At 44.0% G+C, this 16,174-nt stretch overlaps 1 protein-coding gene across 1 annotated transcript; it reads left to right on the top strand.

Annotated features, from left to right (window-relative positions):
• Positions 1 to 1,962: 1,962 nt before the first annotated feature.
• On the top strand, positions 1,963 to 16,103 carry LOC129822291 (PHD finger protein 12-like). The gene is made up of 13 exons (XM_055880447.1): positions 1,963 to 3,014; positions 3,525 to 3,706; positions 5,794 to 5,866; positions 6,055 to 6,668; positions 9,885 to 10,017; positions 10,363 to 10,524; positions 10,756 to 10,902; positions 11,236 to 12,100; positions 12,372 to 12,548; positions 12,640 to 12,735; positions 12,829 to 12,911; positions 13,055 to 13,193; positions 13,413 to 16,103. Exons 1-13 carry the CDS (start codon positions 2,949 to 2,951, stop codon positions 13,829 to 13,831), a joined length of 3,156 nt encoding a protein of 1,051 aa, XP_055736422.1. The 5' UTR covers positions 1,963 to 2,948; the 3' UTR covers positions 13,832 to 16,103.
• Positions 16,104 to 16,174: the final 71 nt, after the last annotated feature.

Here is a 16,174-nt window from a genome sequence, read left to right as displayed (position 1 = left end):
AGAAAACGGCATAACACTGAGAAAGAAGTTGAGAAAACGGCATAACACTGAGAAAGAAGTTGAGAAAACGGCATAACACTGAGAAAGAAGTTGAGAAAACGGCATAACACTGAGAAAGAAGTTGAGAAAACGGCATAACACTGAGAAAGAAGTTGAGAAAACGGCATAACAGAGCCCACTGGAGGAAGTTTTTGTCAGATGACCTATGCTCCTTAATGAGTCAAAGTAAGTAAAGTATACATGAATGGAGCTACCTCTGACAGTGTAGAGCAGGGCGGCCCAAACCTCTTCCTGGAGATCTACAGTCCTGTTGGTTTTCAGTCCAACCCTAATTTAACACACCTGATTAAACTAATTAGCTGCTCAACAAGACTTTAACTAGCTGAATCAGATATGCTAAATCGGGGTTGGACCGAAAACCTACAGGACAGTAGATCTCCAGGAAGAGGGTTGGGCAGCCCTGGTGTAGAGGGTTTGGGGTTGGAGCTGTAGCAGACTCGTGTCTGGTGTAGGGGTGTAGTGTACTAGTTTGTAGTACAGAGTGTAACAGACTTACGCACGGTGTAGTGTACTAGTGTGTAGTTCAGAGTGTAACAGACTTACGCCCGGTGTAGTGTACTAGTGTGTAGTTCAGAGTGTAACAGACTTAAGCCCAGTGTAGTGTACTAGTGTGTAGTTTAGCAGACTTAAGCCCAGTGTAGCGGTGAAGGGGTGGTCTTCCCGTATAGGCTACATAAATGTATACTGTTCCCTATACATTATATTTGCCCCTATAGACCCTTATACAAAACCTGGGTAAGATTACCAGTGTAGACAAGACCATCAACATGCACTGTGGTCTGGTACCATCTATAGTTAGGTAATGTATGTATGAACAATAGTCTAACATTTTCTGATATCAGCAGACATTTGTAACAGACAGCGATTGGGAATAACCGGCACAGATGTATTAATAACTGCTGGGGAACTGACTCGCTGTATACTTGAGGCTCACACTATTGTCTTGTCATGTTGCACCAGCACCATCTACTGGTCAGCAAAAATACTGCAACCAGGGAGCGGTTTAACTTGAAAGATTGAGAATGAGTTAAGTCTAGAAAATGTTGTGGACTCTGTTCGTAACAAATTATTTTGGGGGGCACAGAAACCAGTATTGCTATTAGATGTTTCCTGATCTGTGAGAAAATAAGCAGAATGTTGATCCAGTTTTGTCTTGTTCCACCGTTTTCCTCTGCCACTGAACTTCCACTTCTAACCAAATATAGTTAGGCGAGGAAGCATCGATATAGATTAAACATTTGACAGAAGAGTAGACACACAGGCACCCGGTTTACTAAAATTGGGTGGGACTGGACAAAAAGTGCTTATGGTAAAATATGCTGACAAATACTCCCCAAAAAAGACAACATTATGTACAGTACTACCTATCCTCATTCATTCAAACTCAAATGTTGTAGCCTAATAGCAAATGGCGGCGTTTACGAAATAAAATGAATAATACTGCCATCAGGCGGCCGGTTGGGCAAAACTTTGATCCAACTGTCCAGCTAGATGGAGGGCACCATAACGTAGGCTACATTGAAATGAGGAGTGTAGTGTTGCTCGTAAGCTTCGTTGGTGGTCATTCATCAATAGGGGAGATAGCTCGTTGAAGCGGGAACATGATGCAAGCTAGACAAACGGCGGTGTAGTTAACTTAGCTAATAGCTAATGTTAGCTATCTGTTATTTCTCAATTTAGCAGCTCTAACTAATATGAATAACGTTCGCTAGCCAGGTGATGGCTATCTACCAAAAAACTGGATGAAACCCGCAACCAAAGATTGTCTTTGAGGACTTCTCTAGCGGCATGACGTTGGTATTCCTTTCTGACGTCGTCGTCTCAAGTTACCACAGTCACAAAGTTGTAATTATGGCTAAACACCGCCCTATTCTACAATGTATCTTCTTAAAATGCCAATTTATACATAACCTTAACCACACTGCTAACCTTATGCCTAACCGTAAATTTAAATTAAGGCTAAAAAGGACATTTTAGTTTTCATTAATTTTTACGATATACCCAATGCTGATTTTGTGGCTGTGTTGACTAGTGACAAGCGTTTCTCTGCTGTGGCGGCCATGGTTTTCAACAATCTTGAAATGCGCATGCTCAAACGTAATTTCGTTCGCGGTTGCGCCAACTCGGATAGGATGTTGCCACTAGCAGCATTGATGCATAGGCTTTTTCAGAACAAAAATACATTTATTGGAGGATCCTGTACTGTTGGAAGAATAACAACAACGCATTTTGCAACCCTTGATTGGGAGGAACACTTAACGTTGCGAACATTTTACATTTTGTGTATTCTGACTGTTGACAATGCAAAGTGGAAGCGAGCGGGTTTGCAGAATTTTCAAGCGTCTAATTTCAGCTAGTAGGAGCAGTAAGAGCAAAAACAAGAACCATGGCTAGGCCTCGCAGATACATTCACAGTCGTTCAGCAACCTGACAACAAGACAGTTTAGAATAGGCTCAAAGTTGAGGTTTGTGAGAAACCCGTAACATTCGTGATATTCTTGCCAGCAGTTAGCAAGCAAACATGGCTTAATGGATGGTGTTGTTAATTAACGTTAGCTAGCTACAGTTGATTAAATAGATAACTTAACTAGCTATCAGTCTAGTGTGTGCCTATATCACATTCAGATAAAGCAGCTAGCTAGCGGTTGCCAACTTACATACGAGGTCGCTACGTACGGCTAGTTAACCGTTAACCTTGGCTGATTCCGTTATTCCCTACGATATACAGTAATAGACAGAGAAAGACAATTTTTTGTCAAACTTGCGTGTGTGTGGGGGGGGTGTCGACTGTCACTGCCAGTGGGACTGGGCGTGGAACGACACTACTAGCTAGCTACAGTAGCTGGTTCCATAGGATTATTTGCAAGAAGTCGTCGACTGCTGGTTGAATGTGGGACAAAATGGAGACTCCAACGATTGTGTACGACTTGGATACCTCTGGGGGTTTAATGGAGGTGAGGCATGTCACCACACACAACGTTACTTATGTCCGTTAAAATGCAGCCATTTAATTAAGTTTGTTAGATATCTAACTAGCCAGAAAAATTGACATGTTAGCAGATACTGTAACAAGATGGAAGCAAATAACGTTAGCTAACTATAGTTTGAGGCAGTAATTCTGTCCTAACGCCGCGTTGGCTAGGATGAAGTTGAAGACAAAACACCTATCTGCTAGCTAGTTTATGGGAAACACTGTGCTATTACTCTAGTTATAGCGAAACGAACATTTTAAACCATATTTTAGTTGCCTTGACTAGACGTTACAGTAAAGGCCCTAGCTTCCAGCAGGAGGCGATTTATAGTCTACTGTCATAACTAGCTAGTATAAAAAAGATATGTTACTGACATGATACTGAATCATACTGTTTTTTAGCTTTATTCGTTTGATGTGCTAGCAACCAAGTAAACAAGCCTAAATTGGGAGTAATTCGATCCAGATTTCTGACATGTTCAACTTGTTACAGCAAATTCAAACACTGCTCGCACCACCCAAGTCAGAGGATGGCGAAAAGAGGAGTCGGAGGAGTGAAAGGGACGTTCGGAGAAAGAGCAGGGCCACCAACCACGATACCTGTGATAGTTGTCATGAGGGAGGGGACCTTCTGTGTTGTGACCATTGTCCAGCCGCCTTCCATCTACAATGCTGGTATGTGTGAAAAGTATCCTACTACCGTTTGCTTGGGAAGGATCATGCATGGTTTACTGGATTCAGAATGACTGCGGCTCTCCTGTCTAGACAGTCCATCATCTTTACAGAACCATGCCGCTGTGCAAAATGCCACACATTAGTTTCGTTAAAGGGGGGGGTTCCCAACCATACTATGAAGATGATTGTGACACAGCATCCAGGACTTGGTTAAAATTTGCCGCCGAATGGTTGCAACCAGCCCCCGCCTCGGTCTGCATGTCTCCAGGCATCGTCACTCACTCGCTCTAACTGAGAGCGCTGGGAAACGCTGGCAAAAAATGGAGTCGAGGCTGCTCTTCGCTCGTGTGCCTCTGTTTACAATATGGCGACCTCCCTTAAAAAAAAAAAACGTTTTATTTCAGCGCCATTTTACTGACATTTCTCTGGGCTTTAACATGAATATAATTATGATAATTCAGCTGATCAAACGCGTTTATAACACGATTTGAGATGAGCATATTATTCTTTGTATTTCGGGGACTCATCCATTCAGGTATTTGCACCACACAGCTGTGCAAGATCTGGCTATCAATCATGTTGGTTGGTAGCTACAGTTCAGTGCAGGTTTTGGTTGGTAGCTAGGCTACAGTGCAAGGCTTTCCACCTACAAGACTGAGGATAATCTCGGTCTTTGCAAATTGAACATTTGCATATCCCCTTGGGTAGTCATTGACTGTGAAATTTGACATGTGATTTAAATTACATACTACAATCACCTTGACAACTGCCTATGCAGTAGCTGCATATTTGAGTATTTTCTAGATTAGAAACATCTGAAAGCATTCCAACAATTCATTATGATGGCAGCCTGTATAAACTGGGTGATATAATGTAGGTTATGAGCATCACAGCCAGGTGTTGTGTTTGAGACCACCTAAAGCGAGACTAATTTAAGGCCATGGTTGTAATTGTGTGAAATCGCCAAGATGATAACAGTTCAAAATGTTCTTTGTTAAAATTTAAAGAACATATTGATTCTTTAGACATTCAGAATGGTGAAACTAAATGCATGCTGAGGGCAAATGGAGAGCCACTCTGCATATTACCAGTAACCCATGTCTATAATAGATACAAATACAAAAGTATGTTACAACTTCCACTGGTCACCACTTACTAACAGTAAGCATGCCACTTTCAAATAATTTCCCTCACTCTTCCCTCCTAAGGAAATTCTGACGAGCGTGACAAAGTTGAAAATATAGGACACTAATGTTACCAGTAAAGTAGGAAGCCCAGGTTTCAATAGGCAATAAGAAATTGATGTGAAATGAGTGTCGGTATTTGGCCTGGCGAAGTGGCTTTATGCGTTGACTGAATGGGAGTTGGTAATTTAGGAGTTTTTTTTTACTCTACTGGTCTCGAAGAAATTGAGTCCTCATTGTCAGAGACCGAGTAAAAATGTATCTGACACCGATCTCGAATACAACATGGTTGTGGGCCATATTAGTAGTGCTTACTTTTCCAGGCGTTAGTGATTTAAAACTTAAAGTAAAAACTGTGTTCAATATTGACTGTCTTCTCTTGTTTGGGCATGCCAGGCAGTGTCACATTAATCCCACTAGATGGAGACAGGCATTTAGAAAAGAAGCCATTCCAACAGTAAACACTCAAGCCTGAAAGTAGGGTTTGGCATTCAGTGTTAAAATGTGTATTTTGGTGTGCTTTACACATTGTTGTCATATTTCAAAATAGACCTATTCCAGCACAGGTCAATTACATAATCACTCCCCTACACCCCTATTATAGCCTATGCCTCAAAAGTGCATATTTTATATTTATTTAACTAGGCAAGTCGGTTAAGAACAAATTCTTATTTACAATGACGGCCAAACCCGGACAACGCTGGGCCAATTGTGCGCGACCCTATAGGACTCCCAATCACGGCCCGTTGTGATACACCATTGGTCAGAGCATCCAGGCTGTATTGTGAGTTTGGCATTAGGCCTTATAAAGCTTACATGGCAATTGATCCACAGTTTACCTATAAATGAAATAACTGTAGCATGAAGGTCCTTTTTATTGCTGTTTCTTTGTGGTTCCCACAGTAACCCACCATTGAGTGAAGAAATGCTGCCTCCTGGTGACTGGATGTGTCATCGCTGCAATGTCCGTAGAAAGGTGAGTGTTCAAGAATATGTGATGATGCTCACAACAGAGAGATGTTTTTATGCTTCAGATGTATTAGCCTGTTAAGACCTGTTTTCAATGTATCAATACGATTCCAACTATTTAAACAACCCTAGTGGTGGGGAATACTGTCTGATCCTTGCTGGTCCCTGACTCTGCTATTTGACTGTCACCCCCAGAAGCGGGAGCAGAAGGCTGAGCGGATCAATGGCCTGCTGGAGAGGGAGAGGCCCCTCTCCAAGCGCTCCTCCCCTGAAGCTGAAGTAGAGCGGGGCACCACCACTATTACCACCACCACGCTGCGTCTGGACAGGCTGCCCCCCGGGGTCGGAGCAGCTGGACCCGGCCTGCGGGTGGCTGCCGTGCATCTCGAGCGTCTGGAGCGTCTTGAGCGGCGGGCCAGCAGCCGTCCTGGCACTCCCACTTCCAACACCTCTTCCACGGACACGGACACCCCCTCGGAGGAGCAGAACGAGGCAGACGAGGAGATGGCCAAGGCAGAGGAGGAGGTGGAGGCCCAGAGCTCAGAATCTGAGCAAGCCACCACCACCCCTACCCGCACACCACGGCTCCTCAAGAGGCCCTTCCAGCTGCTCATCGCCGCCGCCATGGAGCGGAACCCCTCGCAGTTCCAGCTGCCCAACGAACTCACCTGCACCACAGCACTGCCAGGCAGCAGTAAACGGAGGAGGAAAGAGGAGCTGATCATGAAGACATTCAGAAGGCCACAGCATGAGATGGACCCCAACGGCCTCGTTCCTCTGCCAGTCAGGGTGTGCTTCTCCTGCACCAGGTATGACCTATCCTACCAATAATTAGTCAATCAAACCCACAATTTTGTCATTACACAATTGTATCAACTAGGGCTGTTATGGTGACCGTATTACTGCCACACCGGCGGTCACGAGTCATAACGGCAGTCAAATTCCACATTTCCGTTTAGTCACGATAATTGGGCATCTCCAAGCTCTAATGCTGCTGATGGTCATTAGTAGCCTACCAAACTTGCTAACTGCCTGGTACTCAGCACTCTATTTTCCCTTTAATCACTCTGACATCAATGCAAATGTATTAAAAAATCGAATCAAACACTTTGTGATAGCTCATGTTACACAACATTTCTATAAGCTATGGAATTGTGATGAGAAAACAGAGTGATGGGCTCTATTAAAAATACCTTTCTGCTTTCTATTATTTCATATATGTAAAGAAAAGATTAAATCAAGAAGAGTGTCATGGGTGACCATTAGCCTATCACTTGTGAATGATGCCCGGCTTGTGTGCAGTAAGGCAAGATAGCCAAGAAGCAACGCGTGCCTTTTTTGCAACTTTTCCAAATCCTATTCGCACACCTCAAGTAGCCTAGCCCATAGGCCTATGTTTTTTATTTATTTATTTTACCGTTATTTTACCAGGTAAGTTGACTGAGAACACGTTCTCATTTGCAGCAACGACCTGGGGAATAGTTACAGGGGAGAGGAGGGGGATGAATGAGCCAATTGTAAACTGGGGATTATTAGGTGACCATGATGGTTTGAGGGCCAGATTGAGAATTTAGCCAGGACACCGTGGTTAACACCCCTACTCTTACGATAAGTGCCATGGGATCTTTAGTGACCTCAGAAAGTCAGGACACCCGTTTAACGTCCCATCCGAAAGACGGCACCCTACACAGGGCAGTGTCCCAATCACTGCCCTGGGGCATTGGGATTTTTTTTAGACCAGAGGAAAGAGTGCCTCCTACTGGCCCTCCAACACCACTTTTGATAAGGTTTGTATCACAACTAAAGTGGCCAAATAACTTTAAAAAATTTAAGCACATTAATCCGCTTTACAATGGGTGTAGATCCTAACTGGCATACATACGCAGCGCGTGTGTTTTGAGTTTAGGGAAGATCATTTTCACCATAAATGCATCTTTATAATATAAGCATTACATACATCATTGTATTTGTGGTCACTTTTGCTAATGGTGTTTTCCCGCTAATGGAATATTTGCACTTACTGCAGTGTGTGCATTGCTGTGCTTATCTGGAGAAATAGCCTAATAGTTTATCAACATTTTAAGCTAAACGTTCTGATCTGTTGCATCAGCCTCTTTGTGTAAAAAAAACAAAAAAAACACCGTTTTTGTATTAATTTGGGCTCTATAGCATAACACATCTGTCCCAGACTAAGTTTGGAATATTTCTTTCTTGCACTGAATACAGTGCCTTGCAAAAGTATTCATCCCCCTTGGCATTTTTCCTATTTTGTTGCATTACAACCTGTAATTTAAATTGATTTTTATTTGGATTTCATGTAATGGACATAGGGCTGGGCGACATGGCCAAACTCTCATATAACGATTCATATCACGATATAGCACATTTTCTGTAAATTCAATGAATAAATAGTTTATATATGATGTCCAGATGTAAAGGCTTATTTCTTATTACATGTTGAATTATACTCAACAAATAAATGGTACTTACTCATTTGATTATTTATTTGATTAATTACCTTCAGAAGTCCCATAATTAGATTGCACACAGTGGACTTTATTTAACTAAGTGTCACATGAGGCAAGCAGAGGGGCACCGCCAGGCAAGCAGAGGGGCACCGGCAGAACCCATCCATCTTGAAGGAGCTGGAGCAGTTTTGCCTTGAAGAATGGGCAAAAATCCCAGTGGCTAGATGTGCCAAGCTTATAGAGACATACCCCAAGAGACTTGCAGCTGTAATTGCAGCAAAAGGTGGCTCTACAAAGTATTGCCTTTGGGGGTGTGAATAGTTATGCATGCTCAAGTTCAGTTTCTTTGTTTTATTTCTTGTTTCACTATAAAAAAAATATTTTGCATCTTCAAAGTGGTAGGCATGTTATGTAAATTATACAAACCCCCAAAAATCTATTTTAATTCCAGGTTGTAAGGCAACAAAATAGGAAAAATGGCAAGGGGGGTGAATACTTTCGCAAGCCACTCTAGAATAGGTCAACTTTTGTACTATGGGGGATAGTGTTTTTGCTTTATGTTGGCTGAGGAAAGTAAATGTGGACAGTTCTTCCAATATCTTCAATATGCACCTCGGAATTGGATAAAGACACGCACAGTTGCATCCCCAATGTGTCTGTCTTCACTTGTAGCCTGTGAGAAATACCCAATCACGTGGCGGAGAGCAATATGAGGTGCTTCAGAACTCCCACCCGGGAGAAGGGAATTATAATTATGTTCAGCCCAAGGACAAATCGGCCACAAAGGCATGGATTTTTTTAAGGGGCGTTACGGCCACTCAAAGGGGTCCTGCCGGCCTTGTCAAATTGTGAATGAGAGACTGATGAAGTGTGTACAGCCTATGCAAAAAAACAAAGCAGAGCTCATGCCTTTCGTGCAACTTTTTTCAAATCATCATTAGTCGCATCATGCAGCCTTAGAATGTATTAACAATCAAACATGTAGCCCAACATTTGTTTTCGCAACGAAAGTTACATAAATACCTGTTTCTTTGTTAACTGCTAAACACAGAATAGCCGCTTGTGCGTACTCACTCATTGTTTGGAGAAAATATCCTTTCTATTTTTTTCATGTTCAATTGTAGTCTTCGTACAATAAAATAATGCCACATAATTGTAAGCAAATTTGTCTGCTAAATGGACAACTCAAGAGTATTCTATTCTGTTCTTCTGAAATAGACTACATTCTCTTCATATCATGTTTCTTTAGACCCGTCTAAAATAATAATGGATTTATTCAATTTGTTTAAATGTAGATGTTCCAAAGTTCTGCATCAGTGGATGGCAGGCTATGCGTGGAAGCCAGGAGATGCTAAATGTGTTTTTGTTAATTAACTGTGAATTACTGTGAGACCCTCAGTTATTTGCTTGACAATCGCGGCTGATGAAATTTCATGACCGCCACAGCCCTAATATCAACACACCTTTGGGACTCTAGTTGGTTGGCTGACTTTGCTAGTCCATGCTCACTGCCTCCTCTTTGTCCTCCTCTCTATTGTCCTCCTGTCTATTCTATAGGAGCTGCAGAATGGCGCCCCTGGTTCAGTGTGACTATTGCCCCCTGCTCTTCCACATGGACTGCCTGGACCCCCCACTTACTGCCATGCCCACAGGCAGGTGGATGTGCCCCAACCATATGGAGCACTTGGTGGTAAGAGGAGCAGCCCCCCCCCTGCATCCTTATGCATGGAACTGGGTTTGTGTTTTGGCAGGCCTAAACAATAAGGATATGGTGATTTTTAGATAGGAATGGCTCTGTAAATGGAATAGGGTTTGTAGTTCTTTGGGCGATATCAAGCTTCACTGAAATGCGATAATATTGTGATATCTCTCAACCCTGGTATGTCGAAGTTGTTCCATTACTGACATGACCTGTTCTCCAGCTGAGCTTTAGAGACTGTAGACTTGTTACAAGTGCATAGGGTGTCAAGCTAGTGGTTGATTCAGGGATATACGTCGCTTTGTTCTTGACATGGCCTCCTGTTCTGTTCTCCAGCTGAACCAGAGGAGCCTGTCCCTTACCAGCCGCTGCCAGCTCTTAGACCAGTTCCAGGATAGGATATCCCAGCATGCCGTCAAGGTGGGCTTCCTGCGACGGGTCCACCGACAGAACCCACCTGTCCGCAGCGGTGTCCACCACAAAACGAAGGCGCTCAAGGTAGCTTATGCCCGCTGAGTCTGTCCCAGAGTAAAATATAATGTTATGAAATCGGTTTTTGCTAGTCTTCAATTTGAAATGGTGATGAAAAGACAGATTTTCAACAAAGTATTGGTTTGTCAACTAAGCTGCTTCAGCTTCACCACATATCCAAATCTTTTTCCTCTTTAAGAATTAGAGGAACCACAGTGGGAGTTCACTCCTGTAATTAATGTGTGTTTGTCCCTCCAGGTGCCTGACGCTATTAAGTCCCAGTACAAGAACCCCCCGGCCATTTTGGCTCCTGCAGGAGTGCGTAACGGGGAGCTGATCTGTAATGGTGTCCCATCCCAGGACTGCTCCCCTCAGCATTTTACCAGCCAGGCGGAGCAACAGGAGGTAGGTATGGCAGAAACACACACACACACACACACACACACACACACACACACACACACACACACACACACACACACACACAAGTATCTGTCTACTACTCTGCGATTCAGTGGTTCCTTTGGGCTGTACCTGAGAAACATCTAAAGCACTTAGATTTTTTTGTGATGAACAAATCAATGGGATCTGGCCCAGCAAGGAGACAATGGTCCAGACATGATGGGGATTAACTGCCAATTATTGAAAGTGTAATAACTGTAAATGTATTTATTTGAGTTACTGGATTGGTGAAGGTGCTTGTTCTTGTCACCAAACTTTTTTTTCTTTGTCGTTCAGTGGCTTCGAGACGTCATCTCGCTGCAGTGCAGCATCATGCGACATTTATCTGGCAAGCAGAAGTCCTCGTCAGACTGGCACTCTGAACAGACAAACAAGGAACAGAAAGACATTAAGCCCTGTGTAGCCCTAGAGGAGAACAGCTCTCTGCCCCTTGCAGAAAGGACAGCTTCAGCCCTGCCTGCCCCCTGCTCTAAGCCCTGCAGTACATCGGATGGCCCCCAGGGGGCCCAGGTACTGAAGGGTCTCTCGCAAGGCCAGGAAAGCTGCAGCTGCCCGGTGAGGCCCTGTCAGAACTGTCTGAAGTGCAGGAAACCCAACGGGCCCCTGACTGAGCAGCCTGTGCAAGCCAACGGACCGGTAGTGTGTAACACTGCCTCTGACGCCTGCAAACAGACAGAGCTCCAGCTGCACAGACTCACCCCCCCAGCCCCACTCCCAACCTCTGCTCTGGGGCTGCCAAACCACCTGAGAGGAGGGGTGGAGGTTAAAACTGGGAAGGGCAGCCACCTAGAGTCTTGCACCCAGAAAGGTTGTCCACCTTCCTCTTTGACGTGTGCAGCCACAGGGCAGGACATAAAGAGCCAGGCCCACGGGACTCCTCTAGGCATGGCAGGGACTCAGGCCAACCCTCTGAGCTGCTGCAGTGAGCTGAAGCTCTGCCCTACCCCCACCCCAGGTGTCCATGTCTTCACCCCACCCAGAGCCATCAAAGACTCCAGCACAGCAAGACAGCCTACCACCACACCTCCCGGTTTCTCCCCAGGGACAGATCTTAAGGGCAGCTCCATGTTCCCCAGCTCTCTCTTCCCCTTAATAGCAGACCTGTCTGGTGGCATGAAGGCTGTGATGGAAGGGGAGGGAGGTAAGTAGCTACCTCAACACCATTCTACCTGTACCACTGTTCATAATTAGGGCTAGGTGATGAGGACCTTTCTCTGTCCAGTTTAAAAATGGGTACTTTATTCAACAACAATAAAGTTAAAATATTGCATTATTGTTTTGGCCATGCTGGTCTTCAAAAATAGTGATGATTAAATGGCCTGTAATTCTGCTGACAGATTATGGCTGTGATACAGGATTGCTTCACGTGAAGTCTATGATGACGTTGAAACATGCTGATGTTGTTCATACAGAGATCGAACTGAGTAAACTGGATGAGGAGTTGGTCAAACTCCTGGCCTGGCAGAGGATACAGCAGCTGTTCCCCCACAAAGCACCCCCAGTCCCCCAAGGCAGCTGTGTAACCGCTTCCCCTCTTCCCGCCACCACCGTCGCCCTCAAACCTCAATCTCCCGTGCCGTGCACAGAGGGTAAGCCCCCTTAACCTGACGTGTGGCAGTTTACTTTGTGCCATAGGAATGTTATAAAATGTCATCCCTCAACATTCTGTCCCCATCACAGAGGAACAGAAGGTGCGGGCGAGAGCAACGTTCTATCCACTCATGGGGAAGGGAGGAGCCATCAACATGTCTTATAGGACCCTGTACATAGGAGCTGGTAAGGACCGCCCATGCTGTTACAAAATACTGTGATCTTTACTCAACATGGAACAAAGTCTCATCAGTCTTTCTCTCTGACAACCCACTGTAGGTGCTGACATGGATGTGTGCCTTACAAACTATGGTCATTGTAATTATGTATCTGGAAAACACGCCTGCATCTTTTACGACGGGGTAGGTTGTCTGTCCTGTTCGAGACACAAAGTATTCGAGACACAAAGCAAATATGTTTCCCATTGCTATGACCTGATCTGTGAGTACTATTTGAAATAACAGTAGCACTACAGACATGACTGATGGTTTGTACCTGTGTGTAGAACACCAAGCACTACGAGCTGCTCAACTACAGTGAGCATGGGACCACGGTGGACAATGTGCTCTACTCCTGTGACTTCTCTGAGAAGACTTTGCCCAGCCCGGCCAGTGGCCTGGTGTCCAAAGTGCAGGGCATTGTCCGTAAGTAACACACACACACCTCAGCATATGTACACACACACACACTAGCAATTTAGCTGAGTTTGAACCCCCCCCCCCCCCCTCCTATACCTCCTTTGTGCAACATGTGGGTGGGTGTATGCCCCATCACCTTAAACCTGTAGAGTCTTAGTGTGTGTGTGGTTTGACCAACCCTGTGTGTCTATAGGAGACTTGAGTGATGGTGCCCTCTTTCTCCAGGCCGCTGTAAGATGAGAGAGCAGCAGGAGGAGGGGACCGAGGCTGGGCACAGGACTGGTCTGATGCCATTGGGGGGAGTGATGAGCTGCCAGCCCCAGGGAGGACCCAGGCTCTCCTGCAACTGCAAAGCCAGCAGTTCCAGCCTGATCGGTGGCAGTGGGGCCGGCTGGGAGGGCACAGCGCTGCTCCACCATGGCAGCTACATCAAACTGGGTTGCATGCAGTTTGTCTTCAGCATTGTTGAGTTCGCCAGTAAGCAGCCCAAAGAAGAGGGAACCACTGGCACTGCCAATACCACCCCCGCCAATACCACCCCCAACCAAGAGGGGGCAGACAAACAGACTATCAAACTCCACCAATTGCAACTCTGTGCCAAAGCCCAAACTCTCCCTTTCTCATCTATTCCCAGTCAAACCTAAGGGAAGCCTAAGGGGAGCCGGTTGTTACACAGGGAAAATATATATTTTAATTTATTTTGTTTATACATTTGCATGAAATTAAGTATTATCTCAAATCTGTTTATTTAGATTGACTGACTGAAAAGTATTTGTCACTTATTTTTGCCAGTTTAGTTATACATACATATACAGTACCAGTCAAAAGTTTGGACACCTCATTACAGGATTTTTCTTTATTTGTACTATTTTCTACATTGTAGAATAATAGTGAAGACATCAAAACTATGAAATAGCACATGGAATCATGTAGTAACCAAAAAAAGTGTTAAACAAATTTGAAATTCCGTAAAGTAGCCATCCTTTGCCTTGATGACAGCTTTGCACACACTTGGAGTTCTCTCAACCAGCTTCATGAGGTAGTCACCTGGAATGCATTTCAATTAACAGGTGTGCTTTGTTAAACATTAGTTTGTGGAGTTTCTTTCCATCTCAATGCGTTTGAGCCAATCAGTTGTGTTGTAAAGGGAGTATACAGAAGATAGCCCTATTTGGTAAAAGACCAAGTCTATATTATGGCAAGAACAGCTGAAATAAGCAAAGAAAAATGACAGTCCTTCATTATTTTAAGACATGAAAGTCAGTCAATCCAGAAATCTCAAGAACTTTGAAAGTTTCTTCAAGTGCATTGGCTCTCATGAGGACCGCCACAGGAAAGGAGTACCCAGAATTGGGAGAGTCTGCTGTAGAGGATAAGTTCATTAGAGTTACCAGCCTCAGAAATTGCAGCCCAAATAAATGCTTTGAAGTTCAAGTAACAGACACATCTCAACATTAACTGTTCAGAGGAGATTGCATGAATCAGGCCTTCATGGTTGAATTGCCATGAAGAAACCACTACTGAGGGACACCAATAAGAAGAGACTTGCTTGGGCCCAGAAACATGGCCATTAGACCGGTGTAAATCTGTCCTTTGGTCTTAGTCCAAATGTAAGATTTTTGGTTCCAACCGCTGTGTCTTTGTGAGAAGCAGAGCAGGTGAATGGATGATGAAGCATGGAGGTTGTGTGGTGCTTTGCTGGTGACACTGTCAGTAATTTATTTAGAATTGAAGGCACACTTAACCAACATGGCTACCACAGCATTCGACAGCAATACGCCGCCCCATCTGGTTTGCGCTTAGTGGGACTATCATTTGTTTTTCAACAGGACAATGACCAACACACCTCCAGGCTGTGTAAAAGCTATTTGACCAAGGAGAGTGATGGAGTGCTGCATCAGATGACCTGGCCTCCACAATCACCCGACCTCAACCCAATTGAGATGAGTTGGTGCGCAGAGTGAAGGAAAAGCAGCCAACAAGTGCTCAGCATATGTTGGAACTCCAAGACTGTTGGTTCTCCATGAAGCTGGTTGAGAGAATGCCAAGAGCATGCAAAGCTGTCATCAAGACCAAGGGTGGCTGCTTTTTGAAGAGTCTAAAATATCTTTTTATTTGTTTAATAATTATTTTGGTTACTACATGATTCCATATGTGTTATTCCATAGTTTTGATGTCTTCACTATTATTCTACAATGTTGAAAATAGAAAAACAATTAAGAAAAACCCTTGAATGAATAGGTGTGTCCAAACCTATGACTGGTACATTAACATTTTCTTATTTTTCAGACGGCTCATGTAGCCCAAACATTTTATTTTGTGATATTGAAGTTGTAGTACTCACACAATATTTGTTGCTACGTTTGCACCACAGGTAGCTAGCACACTTACATGCTTATACACACATTTGTATGTACAGTATATTCATGTAAAGAGGATTGATTCGGTGCTTTTCAGTTGGATATCCTGTACATCAGTCTAGGCTGGTGGGAGGAGCTATAGGAGGATGGGCTCGTTGTACTGGCTAGAAAAGATTTAAATGTAGTCAAGCGTGGTTTACATATGGTTTACATATGTTTGTTTGATACCGTTCCATTGATTCCATTCTAGCCATTACAATGATCCCGTCCTCCTATAGCTCCCCCACTAGCCTACACTGATGGACATAAACCATTGTGGTCGGTTTGTATAGTGTACAGTACCTCCCATGGTCTCCTTTTGTGATATTTGGTAGTTTTGCAGAAAAGTTTGTTAAACACCTGTTCAGAGTCCTGTGTCCTCCATGCTGAATGGTGTCGGATTGTTTTAGCTCTCGTTTTAGCACTCTTGTACTCTGTAAATAAGCGTTCTTTGTCTGTTTCTTCCTGTCAAAACAATGTAAATACAGAAAGATTTTTTTTAAGAACAAACTTCAAAGTGCCTCCTTGTCCTGTTTTTTTAATTACTTTGATACATGGGGTCAATGATCTAAAATGCTTTTCTTTCAG

This window comes from Salvelinus fontinalis, chromosome 24 (assembly GCF_029448725.1).
Source record: "Salvelinus fontinalis isolate EN_2023a chromosome 24, ASM2944872v1, whole genome shotgun sequence".
In the NCBI taxonomy this organism is placed as follows: domain Eukaryota; kingdom Metazoa; phylum Chordata; class Actinopteri; order Salmoniformes; family Salmonidae; genus Salvelinus; species Salvelinus fontinalis.
This window is presented reverse-complemented; position numbering and strand designations above follow the sequence as displayed.